This window comes from Heloderma suspectum, chromosome 16 (genome assembly GCF_057233095.1).
Source record: "Heloderma suspectum isolate Gila_16-S chromosome 16, 16-S_ref, whole genome shotgun sequence".
NCBI classification, from domain to species: domain Eukaryota; kingdom Metazoa; phylum Chordata; class Lepidosauria; order Squamata; family Helodermatidae; genus Heloderma; species Heloderma suspectum.
In genome coordinates this window covers 3961622-3984597 of record NC_139473.1, presented here as the reverse complement: position 1 = coordinate 3984597, position 22976 = coordinate 3961622, and the positions used below count along the sequence as shown (strand labels likewise).

The window sequence follows — 22976 nt, the reverse complement described above, 5'->3', positions numbered from 1 at the left end:
CGGTGACCCACAGCAGATCAACAAATGTTTCTGAACACCTTTTACAATGGCAAGTTGTTGTTGTTTTTAAATGCACATTTAACAAATACACACTCTGCCATGCTTTTGTCTCTTACCCTGCATGATACTCACCTGTAATATGTGAGTATAAATTGCACCCCTTTGATTGAGATTAATAACGAGACTGTCCCTGCTCTCAGGTTTACAGGCTAAAAGTCACAGCACAAAAGGAAAAGGGGATTGGGAGGGAAGAGGAAAAAAAGAAGCAGCAAAACTCAGGCAGCTGTTCTTAAGTTTCAGAGTACATTGTAGGTGTTTTTTCTGGCAGGGAAGGGCAGTTTGGGAGTTTTGTATCCACATCCCTGACTGCAGCCACTCAGGTGTGGATCTGTATTTGTATGGTCAGGTCTGTAATGGTTCATGAGGGGCAGCTGGTAATTAGCTCTGAGCCAGGATTCCGGATCTAGCTCTGCCCCCAAGCCACCATTTTCCACTGGCTCCTCCCCTCTTGAGCCATCGTTTTGTGCCTGGCCTTGCTTGCTGGACCCCAGGGGTTTCTAGTGAAAAAAGCACACAGTAGATCCTGCAAGCTTGGCGTCTGCCCACTTCTGTTGCAAGGCACGACCTGGCCGGGAAATCAGAATCAAGGGGAATAGTTTCCAAAAAGCACGGGGAAATCTGTTGGCTATTAGCAAAATGAGAAACTCCACTGAAAAATGCTGCTATTTTTATTGGAAACCCCCCCCCCTTTTTTTAAATTGTCCTTCTGCTTGGCTTCTCTTGCCAAGCAGGAATCTGCAGATTTACCCCCAACATTCACTTGAGGTGAAACTGTACAATGATTCGAATTCCGCTCCCCAAGTCTATAGATTAAACTACATGCTGCATTAAATGCATAGCATAGAGCTAGTCCTGTCTTTCTATGCTAAAGCCTTTGATTGTGCGGATCACAACAAACTGTGACAAATTCTTAAAGAGATGGGAGTACCAGACCACCTTACCTGTCTCCTGAGAAACCTGTACGAGGGTCAAGAAGCAACAGTAAGAACCGGACATGGAACAACCGGTTGGTTCAAAATTGGGAAAGGAGTACAACAAGGCTGTATATTGTCACCCTGCTCATTTAATTTATATAGAGTACATCATGAGAAACGCCAGGTTGGATGAATCACAGATCGGAATTAAGATTGCTGGGAGAATTATCAACAACTTCAGATACGCAGACGATACCACCCTAATGGCAGAAAGCGAAGAGGATCTCAAGAGCCTCTTGTTGAGGGTGAAAGTGGAGAGTGCAAAAGCTGGTTTGAAACTCAACATTAAAAAAAACTAAAATCATGGCATCTGGCCCCATCACTTCCTGGCATATAGAAGGGGAAGAAATGGAAGCAGTGATAGATTTTATTTTCTTGGGCTCCAAGATCACCGCAGACGGTGACTGTAGCCATGAAATTAAAAGACGCTTGCTCCTTGGGAGGAAAGCTATGGCACACCTAGACAGCATAGTAAGAAGCAGAGACATCACCTTGCCGACAAAGGTCCGTCTAATCAAAGCTATGGTTTTCCCAGTAGCAATTTATGGCTGTGAGAGCTGGACTATAAGGAAGGCTGAGCGCTGAAGAATCGATGCTTTTGAACTGTGGTGCTGGAGAAGACTCTTACGAGTCCCCTGGACTGCAAGGAGGTCAAATCAGTCCATCCTAAAGGAAATCAACCCTGAGTGCTCATTGGAAGGACAGATACTGAAGCTGAAGCTCAAATATTTTGGCCACCTAATGCGAAGAGAAAACTCCCTGGAAAAGACCCTGATGCTGGGAAAGACTGAAGGCAAAAGGAGAAGGGGACGGCAGAGGATGAGATGGCTAGATAGCATCACGGATGCAATGAATATGAACCTGAGCACACTCCGGGAGAGAGCGCAGGACAGGAAGGCCTGGCGTGCTATGGTCCATGGGGTCACGAAGAGTCGGACACGACTGAACGACTGAACAACAACAACAAGTCCTGTCTTTATTTTATACGTTAGTGTAAGCATGTGGGCCTCCAATCAGGATTGGGACCACCGCTCATGGGTAAGGGGGGGTTAAACCCTCCCACCCAACCGCTTACCCTCTAAATTTGCCCCCCCCCTTTGTGTGGGGTCTAAAGAAAGAAAAACCTCCATTTCCTTCCAGACAATCTGGGAGCTAGCCATGGTGCTGAATTTAGCATCTCCCCCCCCCCCCATTCCATCCTGGTTGCAGTTGTGTTAGAAACCGGGGGATCCTTTTCCCCAACTTGCTGGGGGATGTTTGGTTTCCACCATGCTGGTTTAGGATGATGGGATTTGTAGCTGGTTCCCACCATGCTGGTTTAGGATGATGGGATTTGTAGTCCTTCAGATCTGCTGGGCACCGGGTTTGGGGAGGCTGAGCTGAGCCACCCACTGGCTTGGAACAACTGATTGATTTCAATGATATCCCATCTTTGCTGCAAAGAGATCAAGGCACGGCCTGATTTTTATCCTCACAACAACCCTGCGAGGTAGGTTAGGCTGAGAGACTGACCCAAGGTTGAACAGGGATTTGAACTTGGATCTCTCCAGTCCTTTTTGGGACTCTCTAACCATGCTGTCTCATTCTAGTAAAATGTCCTTCATTTTAACAGGCAAAGGATCTGCCAAGTTTGTAACAAGGCGTTCGTTTTTTGGATCTCACCAGCTCAGCTCTTGGGTGAGTCTTTAACGGTGGTGCTGTGGTCAGTTTGGAAGTGCAGGTATTCATTGCAACATTCCCCATAGCCAGGCTCCCCAGGAGAGTCCCAGAAATGCAGGCAGCCATGTTGATCCAGGTCCACAAACCAGTTCTGGCAGTTTTCATCTCCACCAGGAACAGCTCTTTGATAAAGCTGATGTTGTCTTCATGGCCCATTCCAGACCAACCCACCCCCAAAGACTTTGCATTGCAACAGGGAACAGTCTGTTGTTGCTGGGAAAATTCATTTTCCCCCAGTTACTGTGCAGATTACAGCTAAGCTCAGAGGGAACAGAGAAGTCAGAGCGGGTGGCGGATGAAGTCTGTGTCCCTGCTAATAAAAAAGTGCCAGCACAGCGTCCCTGTGAGTCCTGGTTCCACTATACCACTGGTCATTTTTCTAGCAAAGAGAGCATAGCCTAGGAAAGAGCAATAAACAGCCAAAATGGGGGGGGGGGTAATAAACCAGCTTTAAAATTATGCAACTGCCCCCCACAAATGGGGAAAGCCGGCAGTTTGTCTGTCCCTGGGGGGAAGTGTTTCAGTTCACAGTTGCTACCGCTCAGTGCCTGGTGATTAAGTGGCCGTCTGCAGCAGTGGGGAAGGATCGGGCCCGTCCGCCTATATTGATGCACTCCCCACCAGCCTCCAATGCCCTGCCGCTGTGTTAGCATGTTGACAAGTGTTGATCCCAGTGCCAAAACAACAGCGGAAGGGAGCACGCCACAGCCATTCGACAAGTTTCTCTCCATTTGTCTCCGGAGAGAGAGCCGGTGGGACTTGCTACCTTCCTTCAGCGAACGGTGGGATTGAGTTCATTCTTCCACGCTGCCCTGATCAATTGGCTGTGGACTTGTGACAGCTTCTGAGCTGATGAAAAGATGCAAGCGGTTTCTCTCTTTCACGTACATGCGCACACGCCCCTTATCTGTGGGCCAGACGAGCGCAGAGGGCAGGGCTTCTCTGAGAAAGGAAGCCACGTCAGAGCCAAACAGCCTCTGCAGAAAGGCAACATAGAGTTTATTGTCACAAAGGATGTGAGCAGTCGGGCCAGTAGGATGGACGCTCCCCTTGCCTGGCGATGCAGGGGCATTTGTCATGATCCGGAGCCTGGGAAGTGGAGGAGGGAATTGTGTTCTTAATCCAGAGCTCCAGGGGAGCTGAACCCAAACCAGCCACCTGACACCAAGCCAGACTTTGTCAGCCAGGAGCCAGAGACTCCCAAACCGGGATCTCCAGAGATGGGCCCACCCAGATCCCCTTATGGAACCAGGTCCCCTCTGTGCCAGCAGCTCACACTCCCTGATGCTTGCTCCTCGGTCCAGACGAGCGCGGAGGGCTGTAGCTTTGTGGTATGGCCCTCGCCCCATTTTGCATAGAGAAGGTTCCATCCCCAGCACCTCAAGGCAGGGCTGGGCGAAAAGACCCTGATCTGAAACCCCAAGAGCTGCTGCCTAAGCAGGAGCCCTCCAGATCTGTTGGACCACCACCCCCCTCATTCCCAGCCAGCATAACCTGGAATGATGAGAGTTGCAATCCCAGCGCATCCGGAGGGCACCTGTTTGGGGAAAGGCTGGTGTAGACAGTACTGGGGTGACTCCAATGTTAGTCCTACTTAGAGTAGACCCATTGAAATGAATGGGACATAAGTTAGACTCACAGTGGATACAGCCCATTGGATACAACTCACTGAGCTAGATCAGGGGTGGACAACATGGTGCCCTCCAGATGTTTTGGACTACAGCTCCCTGACCCCCAGCCAGCATGGCCAGTGGTCAGGGGATTCTGGGAATGGTAGTCCAAGTCATCTGGAGGGCGGAAAGTTTGCCTACCTGAGAGACAGGTGGACCACAGATCTGACTCGGTCTAACGCAGCTTCCTCTGTTCCTTCGACCACTACTCTACGCTCCTGTAATTCAGAGCGTTCCCAGTTGATCTTAAGAAGCCACGGTTGTTCATCTGTATTCCGTGCCATGCCATTTTAGGGGGTTGCAGGTCATCCACCGCCCTTTGATTCGAGCCAAGACAGTGACAAGGAACCAGCATGGAGATGCTAGGACGCTGGCGTAGCGAAATACTGATTCATTTTCTCAACAGGTCTGATTGCACTTTTCTCAGAAATTCCATGGCCTCCCAAGATGGTGTAGAGCTGTAGGGATATTTTTAAACAGTAAAAAAAACAAAACAAAACCATCTTTCTGTTATCTGGTTTCCTTAGAGCCATGCGAAAGCCTAAGTTGGCGGAATAATAGAACAAGCCAATGTGACTGTGATTACATTACAAAAAGAACTGTTCTTGGAAATGTACACTTCAAGAATGGCTGTCTTCTATTGCTGATCTAACGTGTGTTTGAATATCCGTTTATATTTTTAATTAAAGATCCCAGTTCACCTCTAAGGAAGTCTCTCTCTTTCTCTCTCTCTCTCTCTCTCTCTCTGGCAAAAAGATAAATTTTTCCTGCCACAAGATCTGCAACTGCCTTGTTCTATAAAACAAAGCAAAGAATACGTCTGCCCTTGAGATCGCTGCTCCTCCTTTCGGAGATAAGGGAGTGATTAATAGGGAATTTGTTCTCACTAGAGGTGGCTCTTTTTGTGTGTAAATAAAGAAATGGTTTGGCAGCAGACTTCCACGGGATACTTGCCGTAAAGATTGCTGTGCCAGTCTCCTCCCTGGGGGTGGAGGGTGAAGATCCTGGAAACCCTGCTGACCCTCAGGTAGGGGTGGAAGAGAAATTTCTTCAGTTTGCATTCGCGTGCGAACTTGCCAAATCCGCACTTCCTGAACCTAAACAAAAACAGTGTTTGCCATCGGATTCGTCCATTTCTGAAGTTTTCGATGCAGTTGGCCAAGGAAGATGCACACAAAAACAGCGCACATTCCCCAACATCGGCACTAAAATGTTTGGGGAACTTCACACAAAATTGCTCTGTTCCCAGAATGCCTCAGGAGGTAGTGGGCTCTCTTTCACTTTTTGGTGGTTTCCCAGCTTTTGCAATCCCCCCCCCCCAATTCTAAAAGGTTGAAATGCCTCTCTGAAGGCTACATTACTGGCAGGAAGAGCTTGAAGCTCCATTGTGCTGGTATCTGTGTTGTTTGGCCACACCCCTTTTGCATTGGCCCCGCCCACCCCTGGGACGCGGCCACTGAGAGCTTCTGCGGAATGGCGTTCGGCCCTTGGGGTTCAACACCCCTGCTGTAGCTGCACCCTGCAGCTGACCTCTGAGATGCCTACCAACTCTGTGATTCTATTCCATGGGAAATTGCTTGGAGGAAAATGTGTCTGCCTGAAAAAGTCTGCAGAAAAACGCATAGACTGGAAGGCCGGGATTGCTTCAAAGTAAAGCGAGGGCCTCCAGCTGCTGCCATCTTCATTTCCCATGAACCACTCCCCCCCGCCCCCCGGGCCCCACGCAGGGCTCTGAGACATTCTTGGGAAATTAATATGGTGGGTGGCTACAGGCCAGTGCGTTCCTCTGCATCGCTCCCATGCAGAGTAAAAGAAAGAGAGTAAAAGAAAGAGAAAAAGAGACAGGGGGGATGTTTTGGTTGGCAGGGGAGATAAAAAGAGTTCACCTTTCATGAAATATGTTTCTGCTGGTGCTGAAAACTGTGGGTTCAAAGCAGTTGTTTAGTCTGTTGGGGCTCAGCTCCCACACCTGTCTTGTACTCAGTCTTTGGGGCAGGTAACTTGCCTTTTGTGATTAGCCATTCCTCCCATGGCAGCCATTTTGTGGTGGTGCCCAGGGCGGTTTCCCAAATTCCCCAATGGGCCCACAGGCCCCCTAAAGGCCTATGCCTGGGCTACACTGACTGGCAGCAATTCTTTGGGGGGTTCAGACAAGGTTGTTTTCCCCAGCCCTACCTGGAGATGCTGGGAATTGAACCTGGGACCGTTTGCGTGTAAAGCAGAGGCTCTGCCAGTGGGGGCTGGTGGCTCTGATGTCAGTGGGGCAGTGAATCCGCTCCGGGTTTCAGTCAGAACCGGCCAGAACTCTTTAGAGGCTGGTTCTGACTGACACTGAAGCCACCAGCCTCCTCTGCAACTGAGCTGTGGTGTCAACAGAAATGTTCACAAAACACTTTGAAAAATTTGCGAACTGATGGAGAAATGGGACGAAGGCTGGAAAAGTGAGAGACCAAGTGAAATGGAAAATGGACGGATCCATCCTTCCCTAGCTGGACTATGCCTCCCATCATACCCAGCCAATGGTGGTGGTGGCAGGGGATGATGGGAGTTTTAGTTGGACACATTTGGAGGGTAGCCGGTTGAGGGGAAGCTGCTCTCAGTCTTTGACTTTGGGGGTCTGTCTGCCTGAGGGCTAGAATGAGACACCCCCTTGACTACGAGGAGGAAAAGAGCGGAGATGCTCTGGAAAGGGCTGGGTGGGGGCGTTCCTGGATGCGAAGCTGATTTATGGCCCGTCGGAAGCAGTCAGGTGGAACGGGCTGGGGGGTGGGGGTTGTTTGCCGGTGGGAGGTGGTGGCGTTGCTGCCACTGGGTTTTTTTACGAGGAGATGGAGGAGCGGGGTCTTCTGAACTTTCCTAGGACCTGAGGTGGGCGTGATGAATTGAACGCTCTTTCTTTGACCCTGCCAAAGAGCCTTCATTAGCAGCCTGGAGAGAAAGACCCCGCCCCAACCGTTGGTGTTCGAGTCTGCATCTCTCTATTGAGCACACAAGTGTGCAATATTCCGATGCTCCGAGAACAATAAGCAAGCGTTTGCCTCCTGCAGATTTCGGTGAGCAACATAGCTGGCCGGACACATGAAATGTCTGGTCAGGTGGGGCGAGGCCAGGGGAAAGGGGGTGGGGCCACCTGGAGAAGCCTGGAAGGGATTCTCCAGAGATGACTTCAATGCATGGGTCCAGGCTGATATGGATGAAGAGGTGTTGTGCCCCTGTTCTGCACAGGCAAAGTTTCTGGTCCCTTTTGATCCAGCTGGGATTTTAAAATATTTATTTGCTTGTTTCTGATTTAGTTTTCCACCCTGTCCTTCGAATACACAGTCAGGGCAGCCTCCAATCAAACAGTTAATAAAAACAGCACCAAATAACGAATATACCCTTCCCCAGCCTGGTGCCCCACCAGATGTTTTGGACTGCAGCTCCCAGCATTCCTGAGCATTGGCCACATCAGCTGGGCCTCATGGGATTTGAAGTCCAAAACATCTGGAGGGCACCAGGTTGGGGAAGACTGAAGGAATGCACCAAAATGGATGAAGCCAACCAGACTAGAAAAGCAGCATCCAAACAGAACAGATGAACAAAGGCTAAAAAAGGAAGGAGGAAAAAAGCTGTCTGAGAGGCAAATTCGCATGTGTTCTCTCTCCCCTCCCCACCAAACCTGCCAAGCAAACGGAGCTGCCTTTAAACCTTCCTCACTGGCGACACAAAAGCGCCGGTGTCTGCAAAGCTTGTGCCATGTCAGATTGCTTCACCCTTCCCGACAGGCAAGGTCCTTGGCATGCTCTCGCGGTCTCCAGAGGGCTGCAAATGGCCGCCTCAGGTTGGTAAATCTTTGCCACCCGCCGCCTTGCTGAGGAGAGCCAAGATAGTGATGGCCCATCATTTCTTATTTTCACGGAAGAAAAGTAAGTGGTCCAGTGAGGTTTCTGTGCAGGCGGGGGGGGGGGGACAAAGGGGAACCAGTCCTTTGGTCGCTGAGACCGATACGGCTGTTGGGATTCGGTGGCCGCCCAGTCCTGCTGTAGATCTCCTCTGAATGTCCGTCAAAACGTTAGTCATACGTGGGCAGTGGTGTCGTGGACTTAGGGATCACGGGGACATGGTGCCGGTACTTTTTTATTAACAGGGATGCTGATGACATCTCCCCCCCCCCCCCGACTTCCTTGTTCCCTCTCAGCTGAGATGCCACTCTCACAGTAGCCGGGGGAAACTGGATTTTCCCAGCAATAATATATTGTTCCTTGTTATGAAGTGTCTTGCGGGAGGCTTGGCAATCAAGACCTATTAGCTTTACCTAAGACCTGCTCCTAGAATCTGAAAATTCCTAGAAGTGGTTTGTTGATCTGGATCAAGTTGGCTGCCTGCAATTTTGGAGTCTTCTTGGGGGTGTAGGTATGGGGATAATTTACCACTACCCCCACTGTACGTCGGCGTCAAGAAAGATTGGCTTTTATCCCAGCAGTTTTCAAAATGGTATCCTGGGATCTTTGCTCGCCTGCCAGGCTTTTGTGGCCTAGGAGCAAGTTAGCCTGGAAAGCGTTCCCTGAAGCTAGAAAGAATTCTGAATCATGCAGCGGTGCGACAGTCAACCTCCCACTAGGGGCGGTTTACCCTGGGTGCCCTGCATGAACAGACCGTGTGCTCTGAAAGCCTTCCCAGAATTCCTTGCAACAGACGACAGGATTTTGTGGCGGTTCCTCTGCAGACATCAAGGAAGGAGCTTCTGGGACTGCAGGCATCATGCGATCCAAAATGATCGATCGCCGACTACACCGTACGTGGCCACGCCAGCCACGCTGCATCTGCTGCCTGCTGCCTCTTGCGAGTGCTGCCACGGCCTGAGGGGAGAGAGAAAAGGAAACTGACAAAATCTTCCGTTCTGATGGAAACTCATCAATATTGTTTTCACATAACGTGGAGATTGCCGCCTGTTCCGAGTAAAATTAAACCAAAAGAAACCATTCCTTACAGGGAGAAGAAGAAAGGGAGAGACCATGAAAAGGAGGAAGATACCAGAACTGCAGACGCCTTTTATGGGGGCGGCTGGCTGTAGCTTTTTTTTATAGCGAGACAGGCGAGATTGCCTGGTGCTGCCTGCTGGTCATGTGGGCTCCTTTTGGTAGAATAATTGATAGGGAGTTCAGGATTGTGTTATAGGGAACCTCCACCCCGCCTGCTTTGGTGTTCCCTTGGCTTTTGGCGGCAGCTTTCAGTCACCGCCCGTTAAAAGCTTTGCTTTTCCCACAAGGCCTCCAGAATAAAACACACAGCAGCGTGGGAGCATTCAAAGCACTCCCAGCATCATTGTAGTTGGCCATACAACAACCCTGTGAGGTAGATCACTATAATTACCCACCTATTGGGAAAGCTGAGGGAGAGAGAGGCTCGCCTAAGGTGACCGAACACACACATGACCAAGTGGGCTGTGCCAAAAGGTTTTCCACCAAGAGCTTTTGGCTGAATTTGGGAGGAGGTGGGGGGGGGCAAAACTGCCTTCCCTCTCCTGCATTTTGGGCACTGGGGCAAATTTCAGATTGGGGAGAGGAACTTACTGGCACACCAGCTGGCATTTGTTTACATTTTTTACCCAGAATGCCACGAAATGATGCTACTTCCTGATGTAGCATTGTTCTGAAAGGCATTCTGGGAGGGGAGGGGAAATGGAGAAGCAGCCCCTTCCCAAATTGCCAAAATGCTGCCCTGTCAGTGTTAGAATTGGATTTCTTGAGAAGTTGCAATTCAACAGTTTCATGCAGGAGTCTCCCTTTGAAGTCCCTTTGGACGGCTTTAAAAGAGCTTTAGAGAAATTCACCGAGGAGAAGGCTATCAGTGGTTACTAGTTTCATGGAGAAGAAGGCTATCAATGGCGACTAGTTGTGATAGCTATATGTTACCTCCAGGATCAGAAACAGTATGCCTATATATGCCAGTTGCTGGGGAACATGGGCAGGAGGGTGCAGTTGCGCTCATGTCCTGCTTGTGAGCTTCCCATTAGGGGCATTTGTTGGCCGCTGTGTGAACAGAATGCTGGACTAGATGGACCCTTGGTCTGATCCAGCAGGGCTCTTATGCTCAAGAACAGCCACTTTTAAGATCAGTCACAGAGTTATCCCAGAAGGTGGTAGTCCAGATGCCACTTTGGCACCTCACTGAGGACTAGGATCCTGTGAAGCCCAGTCTGGCTTTGGCCAATAATTTTTATCTGCTCCCTGCCTCAGGTTCTCCTGCTGGTTTCCAGTGTTAGATTGGTGTCAGTTTATCCTCTTTTCTTTTCTTTTTGCAGAGAGACTGACTGGTTTGTCCTATGTAGAATGCAGAAGGCCATTTCTGGCAAATGACATGATGTTGGAAGATGAGTTAGTGTATGAACCCTTGATGTTGTGGTCAGCGTTATTTAGGTCCTCTAATAGTGTTACCAGAGTAGACACGAGGAAAGAGGTAGCATCTGGGATTGTCACAGGAACTGGCCCCTACTATTCATGTCTCTCTTATGGGGATCTCTTGTGGCTGGTGAGTAGCAGTTTTAGATAGGGGATATGTAAGCAAAGACAGGGCTGGCCCCTACCAAGGCCTGCAAGAGGGAAGCGTCATGGCCCAGGATGGGTTGTAGACCGTGGACAAGGACATTTTTATAAGGCAGTGTGGCAGTGTTAAAAATGGGCTTTGTGCAGGGACATATGATAAATTCGTTCCAGTTCATGTTTGATCAGGATTTACCCAGCTGGGCTGAACACGGACTCAGATGCAATCTGTGCTCGAAGACTGTACATTTTTGAGCTTGCAATGTGATTCACAGCCCCCCCAACACATTTGGCAGCATGCATGCTTTTAAAAATATGCATGAAAAAATTGCACTTTTGAAAAATGCATACAACACACTTTAATCAATGGGAGAAGAATGCATCTATTTCAAAGATGCACGCAACAGCAGCATTCATTTGGGGAAAATACACAGAAAAACATGCTAATTTTCATGTGAAAAGAAAAAACAAAGATCGGAATCTGATACAAACATGAAATGGAACGAGCGTCAGCGTGGAATTTGGAAAATGTCAACAGAGTTGAGTTTTGTTTGTACACACATCGCTAACTTTGTGTAGGCTATCTTATGAGCTTTAGTGGTGGTGGCAGCAAAAGGCAGGTACAAAGTTAGCACACCAGGTAAGGTTTGTTTGCTAGGGTGTTTTTTAATTATTATTTTTAAATAAAAACCTTGGGAGACACTGATCTTTGGTTTCCACTTTTGATAACGCAACAATTATCATGTTCGACATCTAAACCGTAGGCCGCCTGAAATAAAACCATAGGTTCCTTTGGCTGATTGCGAACAGGGCTTTCAGGTTGGTCTCTCCCACTCACCTTGGAGACCCAAAACAAACCTTAGCTCCATTTTCTCCCCATTTGGGCACAGAGAATTCCTGTCATAACATGCTTCCTTAGCAGAGATGCTTAATGACAAGTCATGGACTATTTCCCATGCATTAAGTCGGTCGAGACCTAGATTCTGCTGCCATCTAGAAACTCTACTGTGAATTACAATTGCTTCTTTTTAACCACAATTATCAATGCCTGGCTAACTTCTAGATTAGACTGCTGCAGCGCATCAAACATGGGCCTGCCTTTGAAGACTGCCCAGAAACCTCCCTCAGTTAGTTAGTTCCCTTCTCCTATATGGTGCTAGCTCTTCCGTCCATGAGTCATTATTACAGGAGGTGGCAGAGTTTAATTTTATTTGGCACTTCCAGTCTTAAGCTTTCCACTTTTTTTAAGTTTAGTTTTAGCCAAAGATCCATTACTTATTCTATGGCAAGAGAGTTTGGTTCCAATGTAATTGGAAGGATTCTAGAATATCTAGGTGAGGCAGGGAGTGGATTAAAAACCATTGGCCAAGACCAGACTGGGCTTCACAACATCCCAGTTCTCAGTGAGGTTCCAAAGCTGCCTCTGGGCTATACAACTTCATTCTGCAGATCGGGCATCAGATAACTTGAATGATCCTTCATACAAAATAAAATGCATTGGGCATCTTTTAAGCTGGAGTCTTTTTCAAGAAGGAAACAAAATCAATGATTATGATATTTTGGGAGCGGGGCAGAGTGGGATGACATTTGCAGGCTGAGTAGCCTCTTCTGAACTTGAGCACGCTCCGGGAGAGAGCGCAGGACAGGAAGGCCTGGCGTGCTATGGTCCATGGGGTCACGAAGAGTCGGACACGACTGAACAACTGAACAAGAACAACAAGCCTCTTCTGAAAGGATGAACCCTTTAAATTTCAGGTTAAATAGATGGAGGGGGTCTTGTGCAAGCAGCCTATAAGGTCTGGAGAATTTTTAGGAACAAGGGTGCACTGCCTTCTGTGGCTTTGTGGGAATTGGGCACAGAACAGAGAGCTGCCCTTTGTGTACGTTCCCTGCAAAATTTCAGAAGGATAAGCATGTGGGTTCAGGACTGACAATGAATGAAAAACAGTATTTGAGGCTTCTAAAAATTGTGGCACCTGGCTGCAGCTTATTATAGCAAGACCGGCGAGATTAACGGGTACCTGCAAGGCACTCTGGTTCCTTTGCATAGAATAATTGACAGGGAGACCTGGATTGTATTAAGGTCCCCAGCCTTTTGGGTCGGTGGGTACATTTGGAGTTTTGAGAGAGTGCCATGGGTGTTCTCACAAAATGGCTGCCATGGGGCAATTTGCCGATTCCTAAAATGGCCACCATGGTGGGCGCAGCTGGTCACAAAACACCCATTTCCCAGGAGGCAAATTGGCAAGGCTGAAAGAAATGAAACTTGCCCAGGAATCAAAGTCTAAAGCTGAGCTCCAAAACACAAAAACCCTCTTTTGAACCCAAATAAAGACTGCTCCGGAAGGCAGCATTTCACCTTGCGTCAAGCCAGCCTCCCACTTAAAGAAAATGAAATGTTTTAATTTTAAAAACATTAAGAGATAAAAAAAAAATCAGGAGGGAAAGGAAGGCCTGGCAGGCACCAAGAGAGGGGTCTGTGGCTACATTGGCAATATGAGTGTCACATTAGAGACTCCAATATTATGGGTAATTGGCCTCAATCCCACTCTGTCCCAGAAGTCAGAGGATGGCTCCAGGGCTGTGTGCTCTGGCCAGGAGAGCCCTGAATGAAGCCCTTTGTGTCCTATACCCAAGGAAGCAGCCTGGGTCTCATCAGAGTCCTCTGCTACATACTGAAAGATTTGAGGGTGAAAGATTCTGGTTTTAATGACACCATTCTGGCCCAAGAAAGACTAGCAGGTGGGCAGAGGCAGCTGCAGATGGAGGCAGTGTTTGGTGGGAAGGCCACCTGCGCAGAATCCTTCAGCCCATGACGATCACCAAGCTCAGTTTTTAAGATACAATGCATTCCAGTTTCCCCGTGCTCCTTATCACGATGCGTTCCGGTTTCCCCCCGTTCCCTGTCACGATGCAAGTCTGTCCTCTTCTGTGGTCCCTTGAGCAGGGGAAGCGGGTAGCTAGATCAAGGCACAAAGAAAGCAGGACCTTGGAGAGCTCCCAGTGAGCCCTGCTGGCTGGAGCTCTCTCCTGCTAGGACAACAGGAGGATGTTGTCTCAGCAGGGAGCTAAAGCCAGGTGACGTCTTATGTAGGCTGACAACACCTGTCCTGTTGTCAGCTCTGCCCCTCCTGGTGGAGGTGACTTGTCTATTAAAGGGCCTTCACTTGATTTTGTAGCCTGAGACATCTGCAAGGCTAAGGAAATGGAAGTTTGGCTGGGGACACATCCTGTCAGCCAGAGGACGATGGCAGGACTATGTCCTCTGGCCAAGAGAGCCCTGAATGAGACAGTGACTATCCTACCCATCCCCCTACTGCCCTAGTACAGGGGTGGGCAACTTCTGGAGGTCTGGGGGCCATTTTTGACCCCCATTGTGCAGGCTGCAGTCCACTGCCAAAATTGCTGGTTTTCCACCAAAATTCAGCGGCAAACTGCTCTATAGCACTACCGAGCAGCACAACTATTAATTTAGCTTGTTTCCAAGCTACATTTAACCCTGTGGGCACCCCATGGCGGCTGCAGAGCACCCGGACGGCCAAACGTACCTTGCAAACAAGCAAAATGTGGCCATTGGGGTGCTCCAGAGCCATTCCAAAAATTTTGGGGGGGGGGACGGCGGAAGGCCACATGCTGCCCACCCCCTGTCCTAGTCAGAGAGAGTTCCAGCAAGCAGGATCCATGTAGAGCTATCCGAGGTCCTGTTTTCTTCCACCCTCTGTTCAAGCGGGTTTCTGCCTTGATTTGTCCGTCTTGACTGGATTATATCTGCCTAATCTGACCTTGCTTATTGTGGCTTGACTCTTCCTACCAGATTGGATTTTACTCACCCACACCTGACTCCATCAGATGCTACTGGATTCCTTGGGAGCCTCAAGTAACCACAGAATGGGACATCCCACCAGTCAGGGTAGACAGTACTGAACTAGGCAGACAACTAGCCCGTCACGGTGTATGGTGCCTTCCGGTGTGCTCTCCCTCCCCTGGTTAAGCAGAAGCTGCAGAACTAAGTTTTCCCTGCCTGATTTCAACTGGGAATGAATGTTTTACAGCCAGGTTATAAATCCACCCGAAGAAGGTTGTATATAGAGTGGAAACTCTCTGCTACTGTACAGCTCAGGTAACGTACAGCCAGGGGAAATGACACCCTCACTCTCCCGAAGTCTGGAAGATTAGAAAGCAGAAATAAAAGGTGACCTTCTGTTAAATTAATGCTTGCACTCTTGGCGATAAACCATCTTGCAGCTGACAATGACTTTTTGGGTGAAGGACTCGAGTAAGGGATTCTTAACTGGGTGGGGGGTGCGGAGTGAGGATTAAGTGTTGGAAGGACTGTGGCAACAAAATAAATGAATGGTCTGAGTCAGGTTGCAACCGGCTCAGCAAAGGTGAACGAGGTCAGGTATGTTGGTGAGCTCAGAGGAGTCACTTGATTATCTTGCAGATAGATTTTTTTTTATATAGGGGCACATTCTGACAGAGCGTAGCAGGTGGCTGGCCAAGCACCAAGCACCACGCATGATACGTATAATAACTGCATTCTGTGGTCTCACCTCCTCCCACCCCCACCTGCCCTTATCTCTCTGCTTTTATCTCCCAGCCTGTCCTACCTGTGAGCTCTGCTTGCCCACCTCTGCCAGTCCCAGGCCCCCACAAGGACTTCTGCTCCATCAAACGACACGGCCCTTATGCCTGGAACTGCTGCCTAAAATGTCACCAACCTTCCATAGCCCCGAATCTCACCCCTAAAGCCACCTTTTCTGCAAAGCCCCAGTCCAGGGGTGCAGAAATGATCTTCAGTGGGGGTCTGAATTACCGCTCACCAGGCCCTACCTGGGCTGAATGAAAATCACTGGCAAATGGGATGGAATTTCAGGGCCAAACATGGTAACATGTTGAATCCTGAAGTTTGGGGGGGGGGGGTTAATGGTGGTCGGGGGTGTTTCTGAACTACATTGGGGGAAGAGCAGTCCATGGAGTAGCTATAACAGAGTTCCCACTGTTTCTTCTGTGAATTCCCCCAGCTAATGACTCCGCTGATGGACAGTGCTATTAAGCAGTCATTAGTAACATGTCTGAATAGCTGCCTTTCACCCACAATGGTAGTTTATTGAATCTTCTGGGCTTTGGTAATGGGGAAAAGGAAGATCACAGTGCCGTTCATGCAACAGAGTTTAATGAGTTTATTTTCCTACATGCCTGAGGGGATAGCAAAGCCGACAGAAACTTATTAGCTTATTTCATGTTTGGACAGATCTTGTTCTGACATTCCCATGGTGCTCCCCTGCACACACTTCTTTTTCCTTTTAAACTTCCGAGAGGCATTTCCTTGGATAAAATGAATAATCTAGTCAACAATAGATTTCTCAGAACTGGTAAAAGAATATGCCTGGACTGGATCCTGCATGCTTTCAACCTAGGAACCTCATCTTTTAAAAGGCCAGGTGACTTTTGCCAGACTTTGGGATACCCAATTCTTGTGGGGATTGTCCAGTTGCTCTGATTTTATGATTTTTTAATCCCACTTTTCTTGCAGGATTAAGGCCACTTGCAGGGATTAAAAACCATAAGGCCATTAAAAATATATAACATGATCATGTAACCATCTGGGGATCCGAGGGGGGCTAGATTTGGGATCCCAGGCAGGCCAGATCTGGCAGTCCTGCACCCCTGTTTTAGAGGGGTAAGAATGTAATACGTGAAACTTATTGTGGAAAATCCTTTTAATAATACTGACTTATTCTCCTCCTCCTCTTCCTCCTTTCTTTTCTTCCCCTAGTGTTCATCATGGGATTTGGTCTTCTGGTCTATCCTTTTGGCCTCAGCTCTGCCACCGTGAGGAGATACTGTGAGGATTCGAGCATCTACTATGCAGGCGATTGCCAAATCGGATGGGGGTACATGTTGGCAATTGTCGGCGTCATGTTGTCTGTCTTTCTGCCGTTCTTTGCGAAATATGCAGCCAAAGAGCATGCCTCTCCCACACCAATACCCACAATTTTATAGCATTTTGTCCATATTTAACAATCAAATGCTCGTGTCTGAAATCCACGGACAGCAAAGTATCAGAGCGCTTCCACTTAGCTTTGTTGCTTAAAGAAGTGAGGGCAAGGGAGCTCTTGAGTTTGCCACAAAAGGCCCAAAGTGCGTTGATGAGTCTTCCATATACACATGAAAAAAAAATACGGATCTGCAAGCAGTGGACATGCTGCCTTGAATATATATAATGGGTGGACGCCTCGAAAAATTAGAAGAAGAATGAACGCAGTTTTATCCTCAATATCTGTCTACCTCCCAGTGTCTTTGGTGTCTCAAATCTTTTTTAAAGCCTCAATTCACTTTTGTATCCTGCTGTTAAAATATCTGAACTTTTCTGAACACAGCCGTTTTCAATCCAGTTGTGCTGTTTTGTGAGTTCTATTCTACAATAAGTGGTGATGAATTGGAGGGCGTGCCTGCTAGGTTCATTTGGTCAGGGCAAAACATGGTGTGTCACGAAAAAGGGGTGTCATTAAATCCGTGCATTTGAATGTTGAAAATGTACAGGGACGCCTCTTATTTTTTTTGCAGTCAAAAGTATAGCTCTCTGGACTGGCTACTGGAGTTCTTATCTTGTTTTTGGTTAAGTGGGTGTTTTGGTGTCAAAGAACACGTGGCTAATATTCAGGGACACCGTTTCAGAAAGAGTCAGCAAGATTCTCAGCATGGCTTAAAGGGCCACTCTTGCAATTTATATGAATGAGAGAGAAAATGTGTTGTTGTTACTACTTAACCTCTCATCCTTTCTGTGACAACCACCAAGTTAGATGGCTTTAAAAGGAGATTTCACAAATTTATGGAGGGTAAGGTGATCCATGGCTACTAGCAAGGTGTTCAAGTGAAAAAAGAGTGCAGGTGCTCACGTCTTTAACAGCTGTGCAGGAGAGGGAATTTTATGGCAAGCTACACCAGCTGAAATTCCTTCTTTTCATGCCTATTAAAGATCCGGCAGCACTGCCTTGTCTCTCATCTAGTCATGGCTGAATGAAACCTCCATGATCAGAAACAATTTTCCCCTGAATGGGCGTCTAGAGTTCAACGATGTTATGAAAACACATCAAAATGTCTCTCCTTGCACCTTAAAAAAAACACTAAGTGGTATAGTACCTTTGGCATGCATACCTGGTGCATTCACCCGTTGTAATTGCTTAGAAAAATGGCTCGCTGTGTCTGCGTCACTGATTTGGCCACAAATGCAGGTATTCCTGAGCATGTGGTGTGGAAACACCGGGATGCAAGAGATGCCTCTCTAGCTCTCCCTATGTGGTACCGCCAATCTACTGCCATCTTAAGAATGGACACACTAGAGACTGTTGCTGCCTTTAAACCAGTTAATTCATTTAATTAATTCTGGTTGTAATCCCCCCAGAAAACTTTAGTTATTGGGCAGATTAGAAATGTCCTAATTCAATTAATTAATTTGAACTACATTTTTTTTTAATATGCAGTCATTTGAGCCACTAAAAACAATGCAGGTTTGCTTATTTGGTTTCTTTAAGCAATAATTATTCATTTTTACTTACTTAAAAAAGAAAACGTCTGTAACAAAGAGAATTTGGGCTCAGCTCTGCCCTTTCTACATATTGGGGAGTAGTCGCCCATAGGTTTGCGGCTGGTGAAAATCATTTGGCCTCTACGAGCGAGCTTGCTTCTGCTTGTAGCTTCCCATTGGGGCCTGGGGTTGGCCATTTTGTGGGCAGAACGCTAGATTACATAGGCCTTTGGCCTGATTCTACAGGGCTTATGTTCTTCTGTACATGTGCGAGGATTAGAGGAGTTAAGCCACTTATCTAAAAATACACGTTTGGATGCCAGAAATTGTCCACAGGTCGCAAGGATGCTAGTTGGAAAGAGAGAAAGAGGGACGAGCGTTGTTTTCATGCTGAGACTTGTAGGTCCATTGAAACGTGGCCGGCAGCCGACCCTTGCGTGCACGGATATAGATGCCTGGGCGATTTTTTTGCCAGAACATGCTACTCAGGTAAGGGTTCTTAGGGTCACAGTCTCCATGTGCGATATAAGATAGAAGTCTTTGTCGGTACAGCTGGCTCTTTCTCTCCTGTCCTAACAAAACGGGACCTGGCACGGGGAAGACAAAGCTATTTGAGGGACGCTAGTTGCAGAGATGGATTTGCGGTGGTTTTGCTGCCCCAGGCGACTGTTGTAACGAACGCACCATTTGCCTTAAAACAAAAAGCAACTGGGTCGCTGATCATATCCCATCTTGGTTTCGTTTACAACCAAGACTTCTGGCTTTGATCATCTGCATCAGACTGTTTATTGGCAACAGTACCGTGTATCTTTGGACTGTGGGTGAGCAGGGTCAGCTGCTGTCCTGCTTCAACCAGAGATCGGTTTAAGACTGTTTAGAGAAATGTTTCTGCTTCCCCCTTCCTGCCTCACTGAGGAAGGTGGAAATGGTAACATCTAACCAGTGCCAGCTCTAGGTTTTTGAGGGCCTTTGGGCAAGGCACCCCCACGGACCCCCTCCTCCCTCAGCGAGGCTCCCTTCTCACCACTATTGTCACTAAGTGCTCTTCCTCCTCCTCCTCCTCCTCCTCCTCCTCCTCCTCCCCCCCATTGCTACCACTCGCTTGATAGGTAGAGAGCCAGTGAGTAAGTAGGCAGCAGCATCTATTGCTCCTCCTCCTCACCATCGCCGCTGTCTGGGCCAGACCAAGAGACAGGCGAACAAGCAGACTGCAATGGTGAAGAACAGGAGCAACTCCAGGGGGCTCTTGTCCGGGGCCCCTGTGGGGCGCCCAGCCATTCCAACCCTTGATGCAGGTGCTGTGTTTCACTAAACTGTCTTAAACTGGTCATTCACTTATTAACATGCATTGTCGTTTCATGCTTGACGGGATCCTTCCAGGATCCAGAGCCTATGTGGTTGCAGTGCTGTTTAGTTACTTTCATGAGCAGGATAGCTTCTGGATTTCTCTGGGACAACCAATGTTGTTGGTAGCATTGTATGCTTCTCTCGATATAAATGTCTAGAGGAGTTTGGGAATTTTCTCATAAATGTTTAATAAGGCGGGGAATAAAAGAAAAGTGACTCCCGGGTAGAAAGAAAATCCTTAATGACAAGAGAGAGAGAGATGGACAGAGGGAGTGGGAAAATGGACACATGCAGTCTTTTCTTTCCTAACCAACCTGTGCCTTTTAACAATAGAACAAATTCACGCAACGGGATCAATAACGACCATTAAGTCAAAATGTTCATCAGCCAGTGAAAATGTTGTACAATGTTGTAAAAACTGTATTTCTCTGTATGTGTGTGTGTGTTGTTTTTTAAGAAATCAGTTTTGTGTAATGTTTACAACTGTTCACTTAAGTGTTTCACTAGAAAAGTGATTTGTTGGCATGCACAAGAAAATTTGTTTTTGCAAAAACTGGGAATTATGTTAGCCCAAATGGGTTTTGGTGCATTCCACAATGCTTATTCTGAGTCGGCAGAATCTAATAAGTTTGTATTTTGTTTTTTAAAGGATCTGTACAAAATACTGTTATAACCAAAACTATTTCCTATTTAAAGCTGGTTTCTAGAACTCGAACATAGTAATGATGTCAAAAATTATTATTATTATTGTTATTATTATTGTTTTTCTCTTCAAGTATATATCGGAAAACATAGACCAGTGCTTCCATTTTGTATTCTTTTGTATAATTTGAAATACCATTTTTTAAAAGTACAGTTTGTTAATGCTACTTGAAACATGGGGAACAATTGTCTTAAATTTGAGTGATAGTCCTGGCTATTCAAGTAGAAAAAAGTAGCGGCTATGCTTTTTTTCTGTAAAAGGATGAGCATAATCAGTTGGCTGCCATCATTTTTGCCATAGGACCATTGGACTGGATTCAGTGGTTCTCTTCCTCCAACAGAAGGAGTCTTCCTTCTTCGGAGGAAAGGAACCTTTTGCATCCATCCCATTGCTCTTGTGGAAGTCTCCAAAAGAGAGTAGACATTCAGAGAAACAGGGCAGGAACAGGAAGCACAAGTGCCTCATACTTCCTGTTCCTCCAAATATTCAAAGCCATGCGCAGAGAGACACATATGTATGCACACCATGATTCCTCCCCATCAGTCATTTCCAGGTGGCATACCACACGAGAGCAGCTACGACTCAGTAAGTGCTTCTGTGAAACCCACCCACTCTTGGGGAGACTATGCATTGTGTCTCTGCAAGATTAAGTTTTCTGGTGGCCTTGCCTCCTTGCAAGCATCCTTTGCTGATGCGGATAATTTTGCCACGAAGTGGTTAGGCAAATGTAAGGCACCCCTAGAGATCCAGGTTGCAAAACTGCACATAAGCTGCACGCAAACATAATCATTGACTGAATCCAGAGTATGCAAAGATATATTACTACAAAGACTCCCCTGGGAAAGTAACTACCAATACTTTCGCTAGCACTGAGAAATCACTTTTCTTTTCTTTTTTAACATGTTCAGTCTGCAAGTTAAATTGTGCATAATAGGGGGGGTTCTTTCTTTAAAACAGCAACAAATGACTGGTTCAGGTTCAAGTTTTATTCTAAATCTATATCTATAAATCTATATAAATATAATTTTTATGTGTAACTAAAAGCTGTATTTTCCATGGCTGTGGTTTCTGTATTTTGTCTAGGTGGTCCTTTTTCTAGACTATTAACTCCCCTGCTCCCTTGTATTTGACTTGTGGAATAAAAATGATGATTTGAAATGTGAAATTTCTGATTTGCCAACACTGTGTTATAATAAAGTGATTCATGCTGTCAATAGAGTTTGCTTTCATTTTTGCATCATCTCAGAAAACCCAAGTATGTGCAGCTACGATAAGAGGAGGAGGGGCGGGGGCGGGATAGTATCAGATAAATGTGGAAGTGTCAGTGACAGGCAGATCGTGATGGCTTTGGTCTAGTGTGCATGTGGATGCTCATTGGCACCACCAGGGCCAGACTAGTGGGCACAGGTCTGGGCCCCCTGCGAACCTAAGGTCCTGCAGATGACAGTGGTCTGAAAGCTTTGAACTCTTGCTGGCGCTTTTTCTTGTTCTTTTCAAAGCAGGGGTGCTGTGGAGTGAAGCTGCAGTCACGGCTACCATTTCCATCGGCCCAGAGTATCCCTTTCCCCATGGGCTGTCTTGCCCATCAAAATTGCTCTCTCCAAGCTGCTTTTTCCCTGCAAGGAAAGAGATGCAAGATCCCCGTATCCTTTCCCCAGCAGGCAGGAAAACAACCCCATCCTGGGCCACCTCTCTGATTTTGCATCTCTGTGTGGCTGCACTTGTTCAAGGAAAAAAGTCAACTCTAATTTGTTTTTATCTTCAGTACCATCAAAAATGGTATTTAAAACAGATCTTAAAAGTACTGGTAATCTTCTACCAAATATTCAGGGCAATGGAGGATTTGGCTCTATAATTTACTCTGATTAGCAGTTAGGGTTGATTTTAAAAGCATTTTGTTTTATTAGATGAAATAGATGGTTAATATTTGGAATCATTTAAAAAGCTGCATACTCAGAGCAATTTCATGAAACTGCACTGAAAAGGCAAACGGGTAATAGTTTTGAATTAGTATTGATTTTGTGATTACTTCTAATCCATTTGAGGTAGTAGTGAAATTAGTTATTTTTTTCTGCTACGATTACTTGAACTAAGTGCCCAAATACATTCTAAATGCAGAAAAGTTAGTTTAAATTCCATTCTCAGCAATAACTGAGATAGGGGACCAACCTAGCAATTTCATTGAAAAAAAAACTACCAAAGAGACATGGAGATATGAAAATTTCCACAGTATCCTTGTTCCATTCGGTGTTGAAACTCCCTCGCCTTTCCCTTTGTAATGTTCCGTACTAAGCTTTCAGCTTTAGTAAGCCCACCTCGGCACTCATTTCAGGCCATATGTGGCTCCCTTGATACCTCTGGTTAGGTTTTAATATGTGATCGCTATATTTTAAATGGTTTTTGGTTTACTTAGATATTCAACAGCTTTACAAGAAAGGTTTTATCGTCTTT

At 46.9% G+C, this 22976-nt stretch overlaps 1 protein-coding gene across 1 annotated transcript in view; it reads left to right on the top strand.

The window, feature by feature from the left end:
- The window catches only part of LHFPL7 (LHFPL tetraspan subfamily member 7), an 84879-nt gene extending 63142 nt beyond the window's left edge, over positions 1 to 21737 (top strand). Inside the window, exon 3 of the mRNA XM_084823106.1 lies at positions 16724 to 21737. Within this exon, the coding sequence (XP_084679232.1) occupies positions 16724 to 16950 (227 nt within the window). The 3' untranslated portion in view covers positions 16951 to 21737. The remainder of the gene's footprint in view (positions 1 to 16723) is intronic.
- The last annotated feature ends 1239 nt before the right edge of the window (positions 21738 to 22976 follow it).